Source organism: Malaclemys terrapin, chromosome 10 (genome assembly GCF_027887155.1).
Source record: "Malaclemys terrapin pileata isolate rMalTer1 chromosome 10, rMalTer1.hap1, whole genome shotgun sequence".
Taxonomy (NCBI): domain Eukaryota; kingdom Metazoa; phylum Chordata; order Testudines; family Emydidae; genus Malaclemys; species Malaclemys terrapin.
Window position 1 is genome coordinate 12,559,103 of NC_071514.1, and position 17,771 is coordinate 12,576,873.

At 45.8% G+C, this 17,771-nt stretch overlaps 1 protein-coding gene across 1 annotated transcript in view; it reads right to left on the reverse strand.

Moving 5' to 3' along the window:
- The window catches only part of SLCO3A1 (solute carrier organic anion transporter family member 3A1), a 215,388-nt gene that overhangs the window by 174,654 nt on the left and 22,963 nt on the right, over positions 1-17,771 (reverse strand). Inside the window, exon 2 of the mRNA XM_054042741.1 lies at positions 10,643-11,108. Within this exon, the coding sequence (XP_053898716.1) occupies positions 10,643-11,108 (466 nt within the window). The remainder of the gene's footprint in view (positions 1-10,642; positions 11,109-17,771) is intronic.

Genomic DNA, 17,771 nt, shown 5'->3' on the forward strand with positions numbered 1-17,771 from the left:
CGGCCCTGGCGAGAGGTGCGCCAGTCCCGCGGATTCGGCGGCAATTTGGCGGCAGGTATGCCGAAGCCATAGGACCGGCGGACCTCCCGCAGGCATGCCGCCAAATCCGTGGGACTGGGGACCTCCTGCAGGCATGCCACCGCAGGCTGCCTGTCTGCCATGCTTGGGGAGGCAAAAAAGCTAGAGCCGCCCGAGCTTGCATCTCTCACCAACTGAAGCTGGTCCAATAAAAGATATTACCTCACCCACCTTGTCTCTCTGATGACTAATAGAGCATTCAGAACCAACTTAACTTCAAAGAAGAGCCCCTCTGTTTAATGGTCTCTAGGAACCTTACCACTGAGAGTTCTGGGTAGTGTGTATTTTCCTTAGCGTGCCTGCCAATTAAGCACGGAGCAGCTCTCTCCATGGGGATGGTACATCTCGTGAGACTCTCCCCACTGACAACCAATTTGAGTGTATGTATGTTGATTTTTGTGCTGTATTTAAAGTGAGATGGTACTACAGCCCCGCACAAAATCAAAAGAACTTCAAAGTAACAAGCAAACAACCCCCAGCATCACCTACCCACCAAACACAAAATGAATTGTGGCTGTCTGGATGCACACTTTGTTTATTCAGTTCATGACACAGAAAGCTATTAGCAGAGGGCGAAGGGAACTGGAGCAATTGATGTAAAATAATGGAGCTCACAGCCGTTATGACTGTATATTTTTTTAATTGAATAAGTACATCCATTTAACAGCCTCCATTCTCCTGCCTGCAGTGTGTCAGGTTATTTCCATTAATTGGCTATTGTTGGCCCTCTAAAGCAGGCTACATGCTTGTTTATGTTTCCATTTAATTTTAACTATCTGCATCATGCTGTAAAAGGGGGCACGTGTAACCAACCCAGCCCCACTCAAATACAGCAAATGAGATCAACACGGATTCCTCCAAAGCGCAATAATTTATTTTAAAATGCTTCAGGTTATCAATGGATCAGTGGCCTATGACAGTGCAGGGATATCCCTCTGGAGCCATGCAATTTAGTCTTATCAGAATCAGTATGGGGGTGGGGGAAGAGAAATGAATCTGATGTGAGGACACCTTTTAATGATGAAAAGATGTCATGGCATTCAAGCGGGGCATGGCTCTCCTTTTCGTTTGGCATTAATACATTGTCCCTTCTCAATATATGTCCCGTGGGGAGTATGTAGCAGAAAGAAAAGATTCCCTCCAATCACCAGCCAGAAAAGGAGTTTACTGCAGTGCTAGCAAATATGATTACAGAATACTGTTAAATCCTTAAGGCTAAAAACATGACATACCTTTAAAACTGTACATACTCGTAGGGAATTCAGTGCCTGTGCCCACAGTGTGTGTGAATATGAGCGACAGAGTTGGAACAAGCAAACCTATTATATGTTTATGGCTCACAACATGTAGGATGCTTTCCAGCTATTCAAAAGTAGTGTAGTCAAGGGAAAACATCTCAGTTGGAGAATCTGGAGTTTATCCCTTAAATGAGAAGTGGGTAAAGCGTTTATTTATTCCCATGCTCCTGTGACAAGTCCATCCTGTGTCTGAACATCACAACTGCCATGCACGTTATCTACTAGTTAGTTATGCTCACCCAAAAGTGCATTTTAATGGCACTTTCAGGCCCTAATGTCATTCTACTCTAAACCCAATTCAAAATAAGGGCATCCTCAGTGTCTACCAGGCCACTGCCCTGGAATACCAGAAAGGGGAATTTACCCACTTCATTTTTTACCGATACATCACTGTATCCCTACCTTGAGGAGCTCATACTGTCTGAGGGTACATCTACACTACCGGGGGGAGTCGATTTAAGATACGCAAATTCAGCTACGTGAATAGCGTAGCTGAATTCGACATATTGCAGCCGACTTACCCCGTTGTGAGGACAGCGGCAAAATCGACTTCTGGGGCTTTTTGTCGGCGGCGCTTATTACCACCTCCGCTGGTGGAGTTAGAGCGCCGATTCGGGGATCAATTGTCGCGTCCCGATGGGACGCGATAAATCGATCCCCGAGAGGTCGATTTCTACCCGCCGATTCAGGCGGGTAGTATAGACCTAGCTTTAGAGACAATCAGATAGAGATTAAGGGGAGGGAACAGGATGCATGTAAACAAGCCAACTAGAATCACTGTAGATGGCATGATGGAAGTGGACTTTTAGAGGGTCTTAAATATGGACAAGGCAGAGGCCTTGTGGATGAGCTCAGTGAAATGGGACAAGCCTAAAAGGGCCACAGGAGAGAAGGTACTGATGTGACTGTGTGGGACTGACACGTGGATGGGTTGGGGATGGGGAGAACATTGGCAGGATGGAGGGGGCTGGGAGCAATTGGAAGGGGCAGAGTTTTCATGGTGGCAAGGAGCTTAAATTCAATGCAGACGCATCCCGGCCTACCCAAATCACACCCCCATCCCGCTCCCCGGCAGGAGCACTGGGCAGGTGGGCGGAATGGGGCAAGCCCCCGTGCCTGGACCCTGCTCCCCAGCAGGAGCGCCGGGTGGGGGGACAGGGCAAGCCCCCATGTCCCAAGCCCATTTCCCCAGCAGGAGTGCGGGTTGGGGGGGTGGACTGCAGGGGGAAGGAGTGGGGAGGAACCCCCACTTGTCCTGGCCCAGGGCCCCACAAAACCATACTTCCTCTCTGTGGGGGGAGGCGACCCCTCTGTCATTGCCCATCCACCCGACAGCCAGGGCCTACCCAGTTTTTCTATCCTAGCTATACCACTCATTCAATGTGATAACAAAGGGTGCCAACAGAGGGATTCAAAAGAGAAAAGTGATACGGTCAACCATCATTTTAAAGGCAAATGTTTTTTGTTTTACAGTGTAGATCCTAAATATACATTACAGGAAAATGAAGGGAAATTCAGAAAGATGGACAAGACTGGGTGAGAAATTAAATTTTCTTTAAAACTGGTCAGTAGCACCAACAAACCACTTGTGTTCTCATGGAAATCTGAGTAAATTTGCTTGCAGAGGGGGAAAAAAAGTCATACACACATACTGCAGAAAGTAAGACAGACAGAATTTGGCAGCATTTCTTGCATGTGTTCAGGGGCCCCACCCGTCTACAGTTTTAACAAGACACTATACTTTGGTTAATGTGTTACATAAGGAAACATGGGAACCAATTTCCAATGGAGCTTCTGGGCAGGTTTTCAAGTGTTCAGCTCCTATTTTAATTAATTAATGGAGATATCCCATCTCCTAAAACTGGAAGGGACCTTGAAAGGTCATCGAGTCCAGCCCCCTGCCTTCACTAGCAGGACCAAGTACTGATTTTGCCCCAGATCCCCAAGTGGCCCCCTCAAGGATTGAACTCACAACCCTGGGTTTAGCAGGCCAATGCTCAAACCACTGAGCTATCCCTCCCCCCTTATTTACCTAAATAAGGGCCAGACTTTTCCGAAGTACTCTGTTTACCCAGTAGCAAATACTGCAAAATGTATGGCCGGATTTTCAAGGACCTCAACTGATGTGATGAGCTCATTTGACAAATCTGGCCCTTATTCGAGTGCTCAGTTTCACAAAAATATATTTAATTTAAAATCTGATTTTCCATCAAAAAAAAGGGACAGAAATGTTTTGACCAGCCCGAACATGGTCTTGAGGTTCACAGTAATTGTTTAGCTTGCTAAAGTGACCTCTAAAATAAAAACGTGTCAACGTTTTGTGTTGTAATTCAAAGCAGTGGTAGCCAGAACACAAAATCTGATGCCCTTCTATATTCAGCATCCTATGCTTCGAACTGGCTATTAACCCATTGCCACAGTTACTGATGTTCAGGTTTAATACCGGTCAATAAAGAAAATACTTCTGCTTCTCCCAGACACAATGGTTGCTATCTTTTTGACTGACACTAACTAATTTGAGTGGGTTTTAAATTGACATTTATCACTGAAGACTTCAGGATTCAAGCTACTGTATTGGAGCTCAGCAGACTTGAGCTGGTGCTTAAATTAAACAAGAGCTCACGAGAGGCGAGTATCAGCACTTCTTGGGAATTGGGAAAAAAAAAAGGTTCACACATTCACGTGGAAAAGAAAAGAAAAAGATGCTCTAACTGCAGGAATGAATGTGAATACTGAAAATAAAGGGCCCGATTCCCTCCTGCCTCATCAAGTCCTGTGCAAAGTGAATGGAGATAATATTGAAATCAATTCTCCACTCCCACCCCAGTGATGGCATTTTACCTTGCCTAGGTGTCAGTGACGACATATGGTGCAAGGACATGGAGTTTGGAAGACGGAACAAGGAGAGCCTAACTGGACCTGTCCTATTTTCTCCCTCCTCTCATTCTCTACTTTCCCTGCAGCATTACAGGAGTGTGCCTGCTTCCGGTACGACTCTTCCTGGCTCAGAGCTGCTTTGCAACATTCTGGAAGTTGCTTAATGCAATTCTTCCATCTTCCAGATGGGATCCATTTTTGCGAGCCTGTGGGAGATTTAAAGCGATGGGAATCCTGAATTCAGAGGATGTGTCAATAAAGAAACCAATGTTGGGGAAGGACAAATTTTGGGGCCCTCTCTAACTTAATACATTAAGGGTCCAATCCAGTGCCCAATGAAAGGAATGGAAAGCCAGTGCAATCTGATGTAGTCCCTTTTAATTTTCTATATCAACAGAATAATTTAGATAGTAATAATCTCCCGAATGCATGTAGCATCTTTCATCTCTAATTATGCCAAGTCAGACACTGACTATACAAAGGCCATTCACTCAGCTCCAAAAGGGAACAATTACTGGGTTGAAATGGGGCAGCCTTTAATGGCAACTTTATGCAACAGTTAAGGGTAGGAAGTGAAGGAAAATGCCGTAATCCACTGGCACGTAGAAGGAATTTAGGGAGATGGCTTATTTTACTTTAAGATGGCATTTTGCCAGGATATACAAATTAATGTCTAAACTGCTGGATGTTTTATGACCACAAAACACTCCTCCAGAAGGCAGCAAGTTTAAAATGGTAAACAGGGACTTACATAAATATGTTTTCCCCAACTGCACTATAATGTCCCATATGGCATCCAATCCTTCTAGTAACAAAATCCCCATTGGCTTCAGTAGTGAAGATCAGACCCAGGGGCAGCTGAACAGTATAAACACAGAATTCCTCATAATAGAGGTTGTTAGCAGGGGTAATGGGAGAGAATGTCACTATTTAGAAGTTAACATTTATTTTATAGAAATAATTTACTGTTTAGAAAATACGGATATCATGAGGGAAGCTTTACTGCCAGTGAAGGTAGAGGAATAACGAGCAGTGCAGGTTCCCCTGGGGGGAATTCCCCATCCAAAATTGTTTCTTTACAATGACTACGGAGAAACATGTGTGTAAAGTAGGTAAACTGCTTTAGAACTGCTCCCTGGTTTGGAATCTTTTGAGATGAAATCAGATTTGTTTTGAAGAGATGAAACAGTATGATGTTGGATAAGGGGAAAAAAAAAGTAAATAAACCAGCACTGAATCAAATGCCTTTCACAACTTCACTGATCTAACACAGTAGTTCCCAAACTTGTTCTGCTGCTTGTGTAGGGAAAGCCCCTGGTGGGCCGGGCCAGTTTGTTTACCTGCTGTGTCCGCAGGTTCGGCCGATCGCGGCTCCCAGTGGCCGCCGTTTGCTGCTCCAGGCCAATGGGTGCTGCTGGAAGCCGCGTGGGCCGAGGGACATACTGGCCGCCACTTCCAGCAGCTCCCATTGGCCTGGAGCAGCGAACCGCAGCCACTGGGAGCCGCGATCGGCCGAACCTACGGACGCGGCAGGCAAACAAACCGGCCCGGCCCACCAGGGGTTTTCCCTGCACAAGTGGTGGAACAAGTTTGGGAACCACTGATCTAACGGGTTTGGGGTTTTTTTTAATCTCTTTGGCTCCTTTTGCTATTGTCATAATCTTTGAACTAAATGAACTCTTGGTTGATGAAATGAAAAAATTTGTATCCCGTCATTAGTAGGAACAGATATCAAAAGACAGCAGAGCCTTGTCTATGTTAAGGCAAAACTGTCTTTTCTTTTAAGAATCCTTGTATAGAGTGGGGCTTGCTGATTTGATAGTCCTTCAGTTACCACAAAGTTGTTCCTCCTTATTTTCCTAGGGCTGGTTACTACAGCAACAGTCTGTTTGCGATTGGAAGCAACATATTGCATGCATCATAAACCCAAAGCACTGCTACTGCCTCTAGAAATTTGAAATACAACAGAACAGGAGCCCATCCCGATGAGATATCCGTTTGTTAGCATATCGCCCCTTGCTCTTTGCAAAGATGAAATCCAAAGAAGCCCCACCTCTGACTCAGCAAGGTGCATATACATGGGCCCAGCTTTAACCACCCGAGTACTCTGTATTTCAATGGGAACACACACATGCTTAAAGTTAGGCACATGTTTATGTACCTTGCCAAGTCAGAGCCTTGGGCACTCTCCCCAACACCATGTGTCAGATTTTCCAAAAGTGGAGTGGGGGCAATCGTGCATGCATGAATTTGCACTCTTAAACCTGTAACGGGACCCACGTGGAATCCCACTGAAGTCCATGATGATGAGCACAGGCATGAGGATCTGCCTGCATGGATCCAACTGCTGGATCAGGCCCCTAACTAGCACACACACTTTTCCAAGTTGTACATGCAGCTGTGGTAAGGGTAGCTAATTAAACATAACTTCCTATGGCATATGTGCATGTAATGACATCTCTAAATTTTGTGGGACTATAATACACTAAGTTTGCAAAGTGTTTGCATTTTAGATCCAGTGGGACTATTCACAGAGAATGCACAGCTAAGCCTATGCACAAGTCTGTGCAGGTTTTGGCCTAGACAGAATGGTCTAACTTCATCCTTTTCTCCATCAGTGGAGTTACACCAGGAATGGATGGCCCATCAACTGCAATAGCTGTATTACTGTAGTAACAAATTTCCAGCCCTGAGGACCACACAGTTGCAGTCCTAATTTTGTTTATCCTTCGCTTAATTCTGTCAGGTTTCACAATACTTTTCAAATCCATGCTCCACTCTCCCCCACCCCCCACGCCCCATATTATGGTGGAGTTTCCCCACCACAAGCGTTTCCCAAATATCAGTTTCTCACTAGACAGGTGGCCAGAAAGTCTCACTCTTGTGCAATATGAATAAAAAGAAATAGACACAGTACACTAGGACAGTTCCATCCAGTTCACTGTATGAGCACTCTTGAAGGAATTCTTATCCTTTCTGGTCAAGTCAGGGGTGAGCAGATATTAACTAATACCTAGGAGTCCCATAAATGCCTTGCCTAGCTCAATCACAGACCAGACACAATATGCACATTACTGAAGTGAGCCATATGGCAAAAGTTACATAGTTTGGCCAAGAAATTATCATTTCTTTGCAGCTGTCTAATGTGACAAGATGACTGTCTGGACTATCATTAATAATTAGTTTCTCTCCTAAGGCAGTAATCTGTGCTCACTTTACTCCTGATTTAAAAGGATAGAACTTATCCCAGAAACCTGTTATCCTGGATGCATACAGCACAGCCCCTACAGAGTGAACACTTTATTATAGGAGAAGAAGGTTGGTATAAAATACTGCACGTTGACAATACGCAGGGAATAACTGAGGGTGTATAACACAGTGGAGAATGAACCAGTCATGACACTTAACTAGCTTTGCTGAGAGCTCATATGCTTCTTTTTGCCAAGGTCACTGAAAATTCTATCATTTGACATCACTGAAAAAGTCAACTAAATTCAAAGCTGAGCAAATAAGTCACAATCAGTATTTTATTTAACCTTCATTCCTGCTCATGACAAATACAAAGCAGATCCAGATTTTTCTTGTTTATTTTGTATTCATATTTATTCAGAGAATGATTTTCACTCTTTTACTCTATGAATGGATCACAGTCTGAAGAAAGCATTCGATAAATAGTATTTAACAAATCAAATTGTGATGCAGGGGTGGGATGGGTCAGAAATTACTCGTGGATACTGCTGGTCTCCGATTGGATGAGTGCACACCCACTTCTGGCACAAATAACCACATTTTGAACTGCTAGGAATGAGTTTTCATGGACATTCATGCCATTTTAACAAAAAAAAAACAAAAAACGCTGTTTGCAAAAAGTGAAAAACCAAAACAGTTGGGAAGCAAGGTTATGAGGAAATTCAAATGATTGTTGAGTGGATTTTGTTTTGGCAGTATTTTCCCAGCATCAGTTAAACCAGGGGTCAGCAACGTTCGGCACGCGGCTCGCCAGGGTAAGCACCGGGCCAGTTTTATTTACCTGCTGACGCGGCAGGTTCAGCCGATCGTGGCCTCCACTGGCCGCGGTTCGCAGTCCCGGGCCAATGGGGGCGGCGAGAAGTGGTGCTGGTGAGCGATGTGCTGGCCGCGGCTTCTCGCCACCCCCATTGGCCCGGGACGGCGAACCGCGGGCAGTGGGGGCCACGATCAGCCGAACCTGCCGCGTCAGCAGGTAAATAAAACTGGCCCGGCCCGCCAGGGTGCTTACCCTGGCGAGCCTCGTGCTGAACATTGCCGACCCCTGAGTTAAACCATCCACTCTTTAAAGGTTATGTTAACGCAGCAAGTTTAATGCCTCGAACAAAATTCCTGATGGCCCCTCCTCCTTACCACCCTGCGTACGTACCTCTCCCCAGTTCCGATCTCAGAGTGGTCATATCTATCTTGCCAATGTATCTACTCCACTGACTTAAGCAAACTGCTAATTTTTCAAGATTTTTTATATGATCAATAACGCAGAAATTATAAGACTTAATTTAAACTCATGGTTTGTGGCATTGAGAGAGTTGCTCCAGAGAATTCGGCTTTGTATTTACCTTGAGGCCATTTGTTATCCTGTATTTTACACACAAAGTGATATATTTCCAGTCCTCTTTGTACAGTGGAACCCTCCCACAAAATTCAAGAAAATGCTCAGAGCATAAAATTCCAGTGTGCAGAGCTAAATGCTGAAATAATGATTTTATGACCATTTAAGGAATAAATGGGCTGTGCTGTGAACATGGTAGAACCTTCTTAAGTAGATGCAAGGGGTGTTAATCTAGGAGAGGACTACAACAGCTACGCTCTTTAGACAACCTATCCAATAGGTGTCCCCGCTGTTTCACTAAGTTTGATATCATGGGACATATTCAGAAAGGCAACAGAAGCTGAGCAGGGTTACACGGGTGGCCATTCCAGCCAGGTGTATTTTGTTCTATTTGGTAACTCAACCAGAGAGGTCATAGCAAGGTGGTTTGTTGATGGGATTGCCTTTTGGCTTCCAGTCAGAGTAGGTCAGGGGTGAAGTTTCTGTAGCCATTAAATACCATGCTGAGGGACACAAGAGAAACACAGGCAGGCAGGCAAATTAGATAAGCACATGCCTCAGTGCTTTGCTGAATTGGGGCCAGCAGAATTGGTGGCTAGCTACTACTGAGTCCTATGGAAATGGAGCGGATACTGTATAGACAGCAGATGGACACAGAGTCTAGAACAGGGGTCGGCAACGTTCGGCACGCGGCTCACCAGGGTAAGCACATCGCTCGCGTGCACCGCTTCTCGCCACCCCCATTGGCCCGGGACGGCGAACCGCGGCCAGTGGGGGCCGTGATCGGCCGAACCTGCCGTGTCAGCAGGTAAATAAACTGGCCCGGCCCGCCAGGTTGCCGACTCCTGGTCTAGAAGCGTTCAGAGGACAACTTCACTCACAAAGTTTTCTGAAGCACGGTCAGTGCGGGGTTCCTCACAGAAACCCATGAGCTCTTTACCCTAAGGCTAGGATATTTCAGTTGATAACCAAAACCTAGCGTTACCCCTTAACCCCATCATGTAACACCATGCAACTAACCCCAAGCTGCCTGAGATGGACTGAGTAATTTTGCAGCATGATCACAACCATTGGGAGTTAGATGCCTAACTCCCCATATATCACAATAGACTTACCGGCTTTGCCATCCTGCTCCCCTATAGGTAACATTTTCTGGGGTCCTTCCACAAGATGCTGAGTAGGAGCACCTGCTCTACACAGAGAACTTTCTTTGTGTGTGAGGGTGTGTGCTCAGAATAGCTTTTCAAAGGAATTATTAGAAAACTTGCAAGGAGAAATGCCCCTCAGATCCAGTGTCTTCATACAGTAATCATTGGACATGTCAACTAACACACTATGGAGGCAGCTAAAGTACACTGGATAAGTGGTTAATTACTGTCTTATAAGCTACTTTGATGTTCTGCAGCTCAAGCTCAACCACAAGTGACCAATATCATTAGAGTTTAAGGGACATGGGAAATTGCTGTGAAAAGAGAACACCTTTCCTAATCATCCACTGCCTCATTATGGCTGCCAACCCAAAGGATGACACCAGCTTTCTCTACTAAGAGCAAATACCCCTGCATTTCTCTGCCATGGTATTTTAAGTGGAAGAGGGGCAGGGAGGGCACAATGGTGATCAGTGGCAGAGAGATGTTTCTTGTAGTAGTTAGTTCTTGGTAGATCAAAGCCAAGGTACCTTCACAGACATAGAAGCACAGAGAAGAACCCCAAATTCACCCTTTCTATTGATGCCGGATAAACCAGACAACAGAACGAGCTGCAATAGCAGGAACACCTCAACTGCATTCAACAAACTTCAAAGTCTTACCTATATACAGGGAGGAATCTTTCCGTCTCACGTGGTCATCGATGTAGGAAACTCCTAGTGGCTGTACAGGGGTAGCACCAATGCCTAGGAGCACTTGTGCTCCAATGAGAAGCAAGTACATCATGTTGGTGGTAGTCCTATTCCTGCAGATAAGATCCGGGTCTGGTCCCTCGTTGCTGGTGGACCCGTTGGCAGCACATACATCCCTCCCTTCAGCCCCCCAGCGTATTTCCCCAGATTCATATTCGTACTGATGGGTCAGAAATTCAGGCAACGCCGAAAGGAGGGCGCCCAGAGCCATGACTATTCCTCCGCATCCTATCAAACGTGGCCTATGCCCCCGGGCTCCAAAGTAGCTCACAAAGAGAATGAGGGCCAGGTTCCCAATCTCAAAGCTGCTGGCTATCACCCCCACGTCAGCGCTCTGCAGGTTGAATCGCCGCTCCAAGGTAGTTAAAACACTCACCTACAAAGAGAGAGAAATCCAGAGACAATTACTTAAAGAGCACATAACCTACATAACATAAGAACGGCCACACTGGATCAGACCCAAGGTCCATCTAGCCCAGTATTCTGTCTTCTGACAGTGGCCAATGCCAGGTGCCCCAGAGGGAATGAACAGAACAGGTAATCATCAAGGGATCCATCCCCTGTCCACCCTTCCCAGCTTCTGGCAAACAGAGGCTAGGGACACCGTCCCTGCCCACCTTAGCTAATAGCCTGTATTCGGTTTACTCCATTTGCCGATCTTACCATGATGACTCACAGCTGTTAGTAGGTTTGGGCCTGACCCAGAGACCTGGGAAGTCAATAGGAGTCTTTCCATTGATTTCAGTAGACTTTGAATCAGGCCATGACACTGCAAGTTGTCCCTTGGAATGACTGACTGCTTGTGAAGCAAGGGGCTATGGGACATGATCAAGCGCGCTAGTATCAGATGCTGTATTAGCAGCACTAGGCAAGGCAACCATAAAGCCTTCTAGACCTTGGTGTAAGACCACGGGCAACATTTTCAGAAATGCTTGCATGACTTCGGCACCTAAGTCACATTCACAAAGAGGCTTGGAGTCCTAAAAGCCAAAGGCTCCAGCTGCCCTAGGCACTTTACAAACGTTGACCCCCAAAGCTTGAATCTCATTGGCGGCATGGGTATCATTCCAGCACATCCTTAGCACTGAGCAGCACAAGTGGTGAACCCCTCAAACTCACCTATGTTCCTCAGAACTCGTTTGAGTTCCCATCAGAAGTAGATGTGTTTTGGAGGAGCTGGTGTGTGCGGAGCGCTCCTTGCTCCTAGTGCACTCTGTGCACTAAATTGCCTGTTGTCATTGACCTCACTTTTCACCCTTTCCCTTTTGAGATGGTGGTTTTAACGCTGAAACCCAACTCTCCCATGGAGCAGTTGAAGAACTCACGCCAAAGCACACATCAGACAAGCTCGGCACCCGATCCCTGTCTGTCTGAACTCATGGCCTTGCTGACACACTGACACTTGGCTCACATGTTGGCAGCATGTCACACAACTGACTAAAGAAGCAGCCACAAAGGTAAGGAGCTGAGCCCCGACAGAAAGTTTCTTTGCAAAATAAATAAAAATTAAGTCGAACAAACGTTTTAAAAGAATCTTTTACGATTAATCAATGGCTGGGAGCTTCACTTACTGACAAGACAATTTCAAAAGAGATAGGCCAATTAAGATTTTACATAATGCAAAGCAATATACTTGTGGGTTTTATGCAACATCAGTGTAGAGCCAAGAAGATGCAGCACTGGGTACCACAGCTGCTCTCTGCCACGCTCGTGGAAGAAATCCAACATACTTTTATTTTCATCGTCATGTCTCCTTAAAAAAAAGGCAACCCAATTCCATCTTGGAAACAGGTCTGTTGTTTTTTTTCCAGAGATGGAGATTATATTTTTAAGGTCATCCTAAAACATTCAGTTAGGATTCAAATAAAAAAAAAAAAAGTGATAGCGATCTCATAATATAAGACAGCCCCTGGACAGTATAAAAATAGTCTCCCACTGGAGGCGATCAGAATCTTTGCTGATACACCTCAAAAAGCAGGAAATGTTCTGTCCAACTTTAAAGTATTCTGACAGCAGCTCTCCTCTCAGGGCAGCTAGACCCTATTAGGATACACCAGGATGCTGTTATGCCAAAGAAATGCCTCTTGGCAATAAAATGGACGAACAGAATAGCCTACTTCTGTTACTTTACTTGTGTGAAAGATAAGGACCTCGGTTTCCTGAGCATCCAAAGACTCCCGTATGAAAAAGAATGTTCATCATTTTTGCAGATGCAACTGTCCTCCCCCGAATCCAAACCACTATTTTTTTGGTGCTTGTGACTTGGCACCCCCTTTCTAATGTACCCAGAGCTGCATTTAGGCATCAGTATAATAGGCAGCTGTAGCAGCCAGTCGGCCCGCGCAGCTTACAGCGGCTCCCGTTGGTCTGGAGCGGCGAACCGCGGCCAGTGGGAGCCACGATCGGCTGGACCTGCGGACGCGGCAGGTAAACAAACCGGCCTGGCCCACCAGGGGCTTTCCCTACACAAGCAGCGTCCCAAGTTTGGGAAACACTGGGATAGAGAATTTACCCTTCCTCTGGGATCAGCAATTTCATCTGTCCAGAGATGTTCTTTGCAGTAACACAGGAAACGCTTCCCTAGAGCTTCTCTTCTGGGGATCCCCACATCCCCTACGGGGCAGATCAGAATAGGAGTGACAATTCTTAATGTGTGTAAACTGAGTCACAGGAAGCCAAATTAATCAACGAGGCAAGTAGGAGGACGAAGTTACTTGAGTTACAAGGTTAAAGTCAAAGGGAGAGTTTGCAAAGGTCAAAAGGCAGCTAGGGTCCCCAACTATCCCTTGTGCCTTTGGCAGTCTCTCCCAACAGGATCCAACCTGGCTGTCTAAATTTAGCCCCTTACCACCCACACATATTTAAGCACTTTAAAAAGTGGCCTGATTTTCAAAGATGCAGAGAGTCACGTCCTCCTGAAGTCAAGATGCCCAGCGGGGAGCTCAGCACTGCACAAAGTCTGGCCTGATTTTAAACAGTTTGATGTGAAAATTCCAGCTGAGGTAACTTGCAGAGCAGGCCAATGGCAGGCCCAGAAATGGAACCCAGGAGTAGGGTGACCAGACCTCCCAATATTATTGAGACCATCCTGAAATTAGGGGCTTTGTCTAATATACACAACTATATCCTCCCACTCCCGAAAAAGTGTTCCCCACTTTTTCACACTTGCTATCTGGTCACCCTACCCAGGAGTCCTGATTCTTATTCTGCTTCTTCAGCCACTAAATGTGGGGGGTGGCTTGGTTTCATCTTTTCCTTTCCTGAAAGCTAACATCCCATGTGGATGTGGCCCCAAGTCTCAACAATTCTCACGTTCCACCTAATAATCATGTCCATTCAAACACACGTCTGGATTCTCCCCGCCCCCATCACAAGCCCAAGTTACAAGTGAATAAGGAGAGCGGGCTCTTACTTTGCGACACAAGGATGCGGAACATGGGAGACTGGATGGGTGTAGCCAAGGGTTATAGCCAAAGGGAATGTCTGCAGGGAAAGTGCTAATGCCTGTCCTCTGTGAGAAGCAGATGGGAGTTCCCTCTTCCCTTGCTTGGCTCAGCCACATTTCCCATACAGCTCCCCCTTCTCCATGGCTGGGGCACCGAGCCCCTCCCTGTCCCATACTGGGTGCGGTGGTACTGCCCAAGTGGCTACTAACGCTCTCACAGTTGATATAAACGCTGCCCTTAGCTAACTGGCCTTGGAAGCAAAGGGACGGGGAAATTGGCTGCACTTCTCTGGTAAGGGTCAACCCCATCATACCAGCTGCAAGCATCCAAGGGAAACTGGCATCTGCAAGCAAAGTAGCTGACATCCGTGCTCGCAAAGTGGCCTCCGCCATTTCCAGAGTCACGGAAGAGCAGTAGTGAAAGAAAGGGATGTTGTTGGGGGAGGTGGGGGGGGGACTGTTGACATGCTGATTTTTAACCAGATGATGCAGAAACGTGACTATGTGATATCCAGGATGGCAGCAGCACAAACAGCTGCAGCCCAAGTTCTTGCTTTGACATTGGCTATGACCTATAAATACTCAGGCCCTCTGCAATATTGCTGTGAGCACAGCGGCGACATGATCTGAGATTACGAACTCAGAGTCTGCTCAGGACAGCCTCTTCCACACTGGAAACATTTTTCCATCTCTTTCCATCCCATTTCTTTTTATACAGCTTCTTAAGTACAACAATCTCAAAACGCATTAGGTTTCCTTTGTGACTCAAATAAACAGCTTGGGTTGTGTCTGAGACCACGTCATTGCCAGATATAACAAGAGAACTGTTTGTTATTGTTCATATTACCTATGGATGAGCCTACCCCCCAGTGTATTAGGAATCAACTCTTACTCACCATCCTTATTGGCTTAGAGTTACAGAAATGTCTGTCTCAATCTCTAGGCATGTTAAGAGCAACACAACACATACAGTCCTATCAGTTACTAAACACACAGTCTAATCCTTACTAGCGCTGGCTGGAAAATAAACTTCAAAACCTCAACTTTTCATGAAATGGAATTCTTATTATCATTCAAAAAATGTTATGAAAACACATGAGAAAAAGAGAAAGACCTGAGCCCGAGAAGGGACTCAAGCCTGGTCTCTCAATAACTACCAGTCAGGTGGCTATTTTGGGGGTGGGTGGGTGCACCCCCAAAAATTCCATCCTGAACCCGTGAAACTTTTCTGTAACAAGCTGCAATGAATTTTGGATGCTCCATCCAAAAAAAGTTGGAAAAAAGTTTCAGCTAGTTCTAAACTCTATGCATCATGCACACCACATAGACGTATGCACATGGATGTGGGTGATACAAGCATGCTTCAAAAGTCTGGATAGCTCCACCCCTGCCTACATCTCTGCTTCTGCTACCTCATGTCCTACACACTTCCCAATCTTTAATTAGAAAAGGTTCAGAGAAGGGCAACTAAAATGATTAGGGGGTTGGAACGGGTCCCATATGAGGAGAGATTAAAGAGGCTAGGACTTTTCAGCTTGGAAAAGAGGAGACTAACGGGGGATATGATAGACAAGTGTTTCCCAAAGTTGGGACGCCGCTTGTGTAGGGAAAGCCCCAGGCGGGCCGGGCTGGTTTGTTTACCTGCCCTGTCCATAGGTCCAGCCGATCGCAGCTTCCACTGGCCACGGTTCACTGCTCCAGCCCAATTGGAGCTGCTGGAAGCAGCGTGGGCCGAGGGACATGGGAGCTGCTATCAGCCAGACCTGCGGACGCGGCAGGTAAACAAACCGGCCCGGCCCGCCAGGGACTTTCCCTACACAAGCGGCGTCCCAGGTTTGGGAAACACTGACCTGACCCATTCCATTCACCGTCCATCAGTCATCTCCATTCTACTTCCACCTGCTCATACTTGTGCCCAACCTTTAATATTGTCCAGTATCTCGAAGGATTTGATCCTGCAAGGGACTTAGTGCTCATGGGTTCAATGGGCCTCAGTAAGGACACGTGGCACTTGGTACCCTGACAGTATACCTTTAGGCCACATTCTGCTCTCCATTATACCAGTGGAAACAAGATCAGAATCTGCTCATTTGTCTTCCTACTCATTTATGAACGAAACATCTAAGATGCTATGCCCATAAGTAAAAAAAACTCTAGATCCATTATGTGCAAGCTTACATCCATGTAAGAGGAACTGCGGTTTACTCCCTCGGTTAACTTAGCCAGGAAAGCCCAATTATGTACTTTTTATAACAGAAGGGATTTACTCCTTACTTGATTCCAAGGGACTTTCGCATTCACAAGGATCTGTGCTGCTCAAGTCTGGTTCACCAGCTCCATAAAATATTCCTCAATGTTTAGAACCAGAGGGGAAAAGATCTCATATAATAAACAGTGACAAATTACTGAGACAAAAATCAATAATCACCTTAAAAAGTCAAAGCTAAAGCAACATTTCTTTTACTCCCATCACGAACACCAGTGGGGCTTTTGTTATGCAAGTTTTCAATCATACATGCTGGTTATCATTCCACTCTGCCCAGATCTATATATCTTGGCATCTTTGAGCCAACGTGACATTGCTTCTATAATCGGTTTATTTGATACTAATGTTCCGTGGGAACGCATGTCATATAAACCTGCTGTACAGTCTTGCACTGCTTTATCACTGCAAAATGAAACGTGGGCTAGGGGCGCTATGATGGAGTCAGACCTACAATGCACTGAAAATGAGTACAGGCGAGTCTCATCTTACGCTGGGGTTACGTTCCGCTGTCAGAACGTAAAGCGAAAAATTGCATATAGTCAAAATTACATTGAGTGTAATGGCGGACAGAATCGCCCGCACTACAGGTACAGTATTTAAATTGTTGTTTTTCCCTTTTGGTTTTGTTTTGTTTTTGCCGACCCCACAAAGCTGAACTCGCACAGGTTAAATGCGCGTAAGATGAGACTTGCCTGTATCATATCATTCATATCTCCCGTGATCAAGTCATATTCCCTCCTCCCTCCCCGCGAGTCTGAAGAGAAGTTCATTGTATTAATAACAGAGGGTTATATATAGAAAATACATCGGCTTTATGCCTGGAGGGCATTTCTTTAAAGGCTTCTTTTTTAATGTAAAATACATTTTCTCAGCGACGTGGAAAGGGACTGGCCTTGAAGAGACATGTCTGCGGTGCTACAGGGTGTGAAATAATTGCCTGGTAACTATATCCCCAAAGGAGAAACAAAAGAGAACAGGTTCCTAGAGCCTCCATTACAGATCCATAGAGGTTCAGTGAATCTTAATCATCGTCATGGCAAATCCCAAAGGGATATCATCTCCTAGCAGATCAGGCACCATTACCAGAATCTACCGGTACCGGAATGGCCCTTTCACAAGGTTTCATTGGTCATTTTTGATTCCGCAGCAGAGAAACTCTTGGCCATTTCAGCTACAAGGACAATTGACCAGAGGATCACAGCTAGTGAGCGTCACTATAACCAACCTCACAACATGAACGTACTGACCACAGAGGGCCAGAGCTGGGACTAGAACCCAGTACGTAGTCCTGACTCCGTTTTAACCACTAGAGTGCACTGAACTTCACT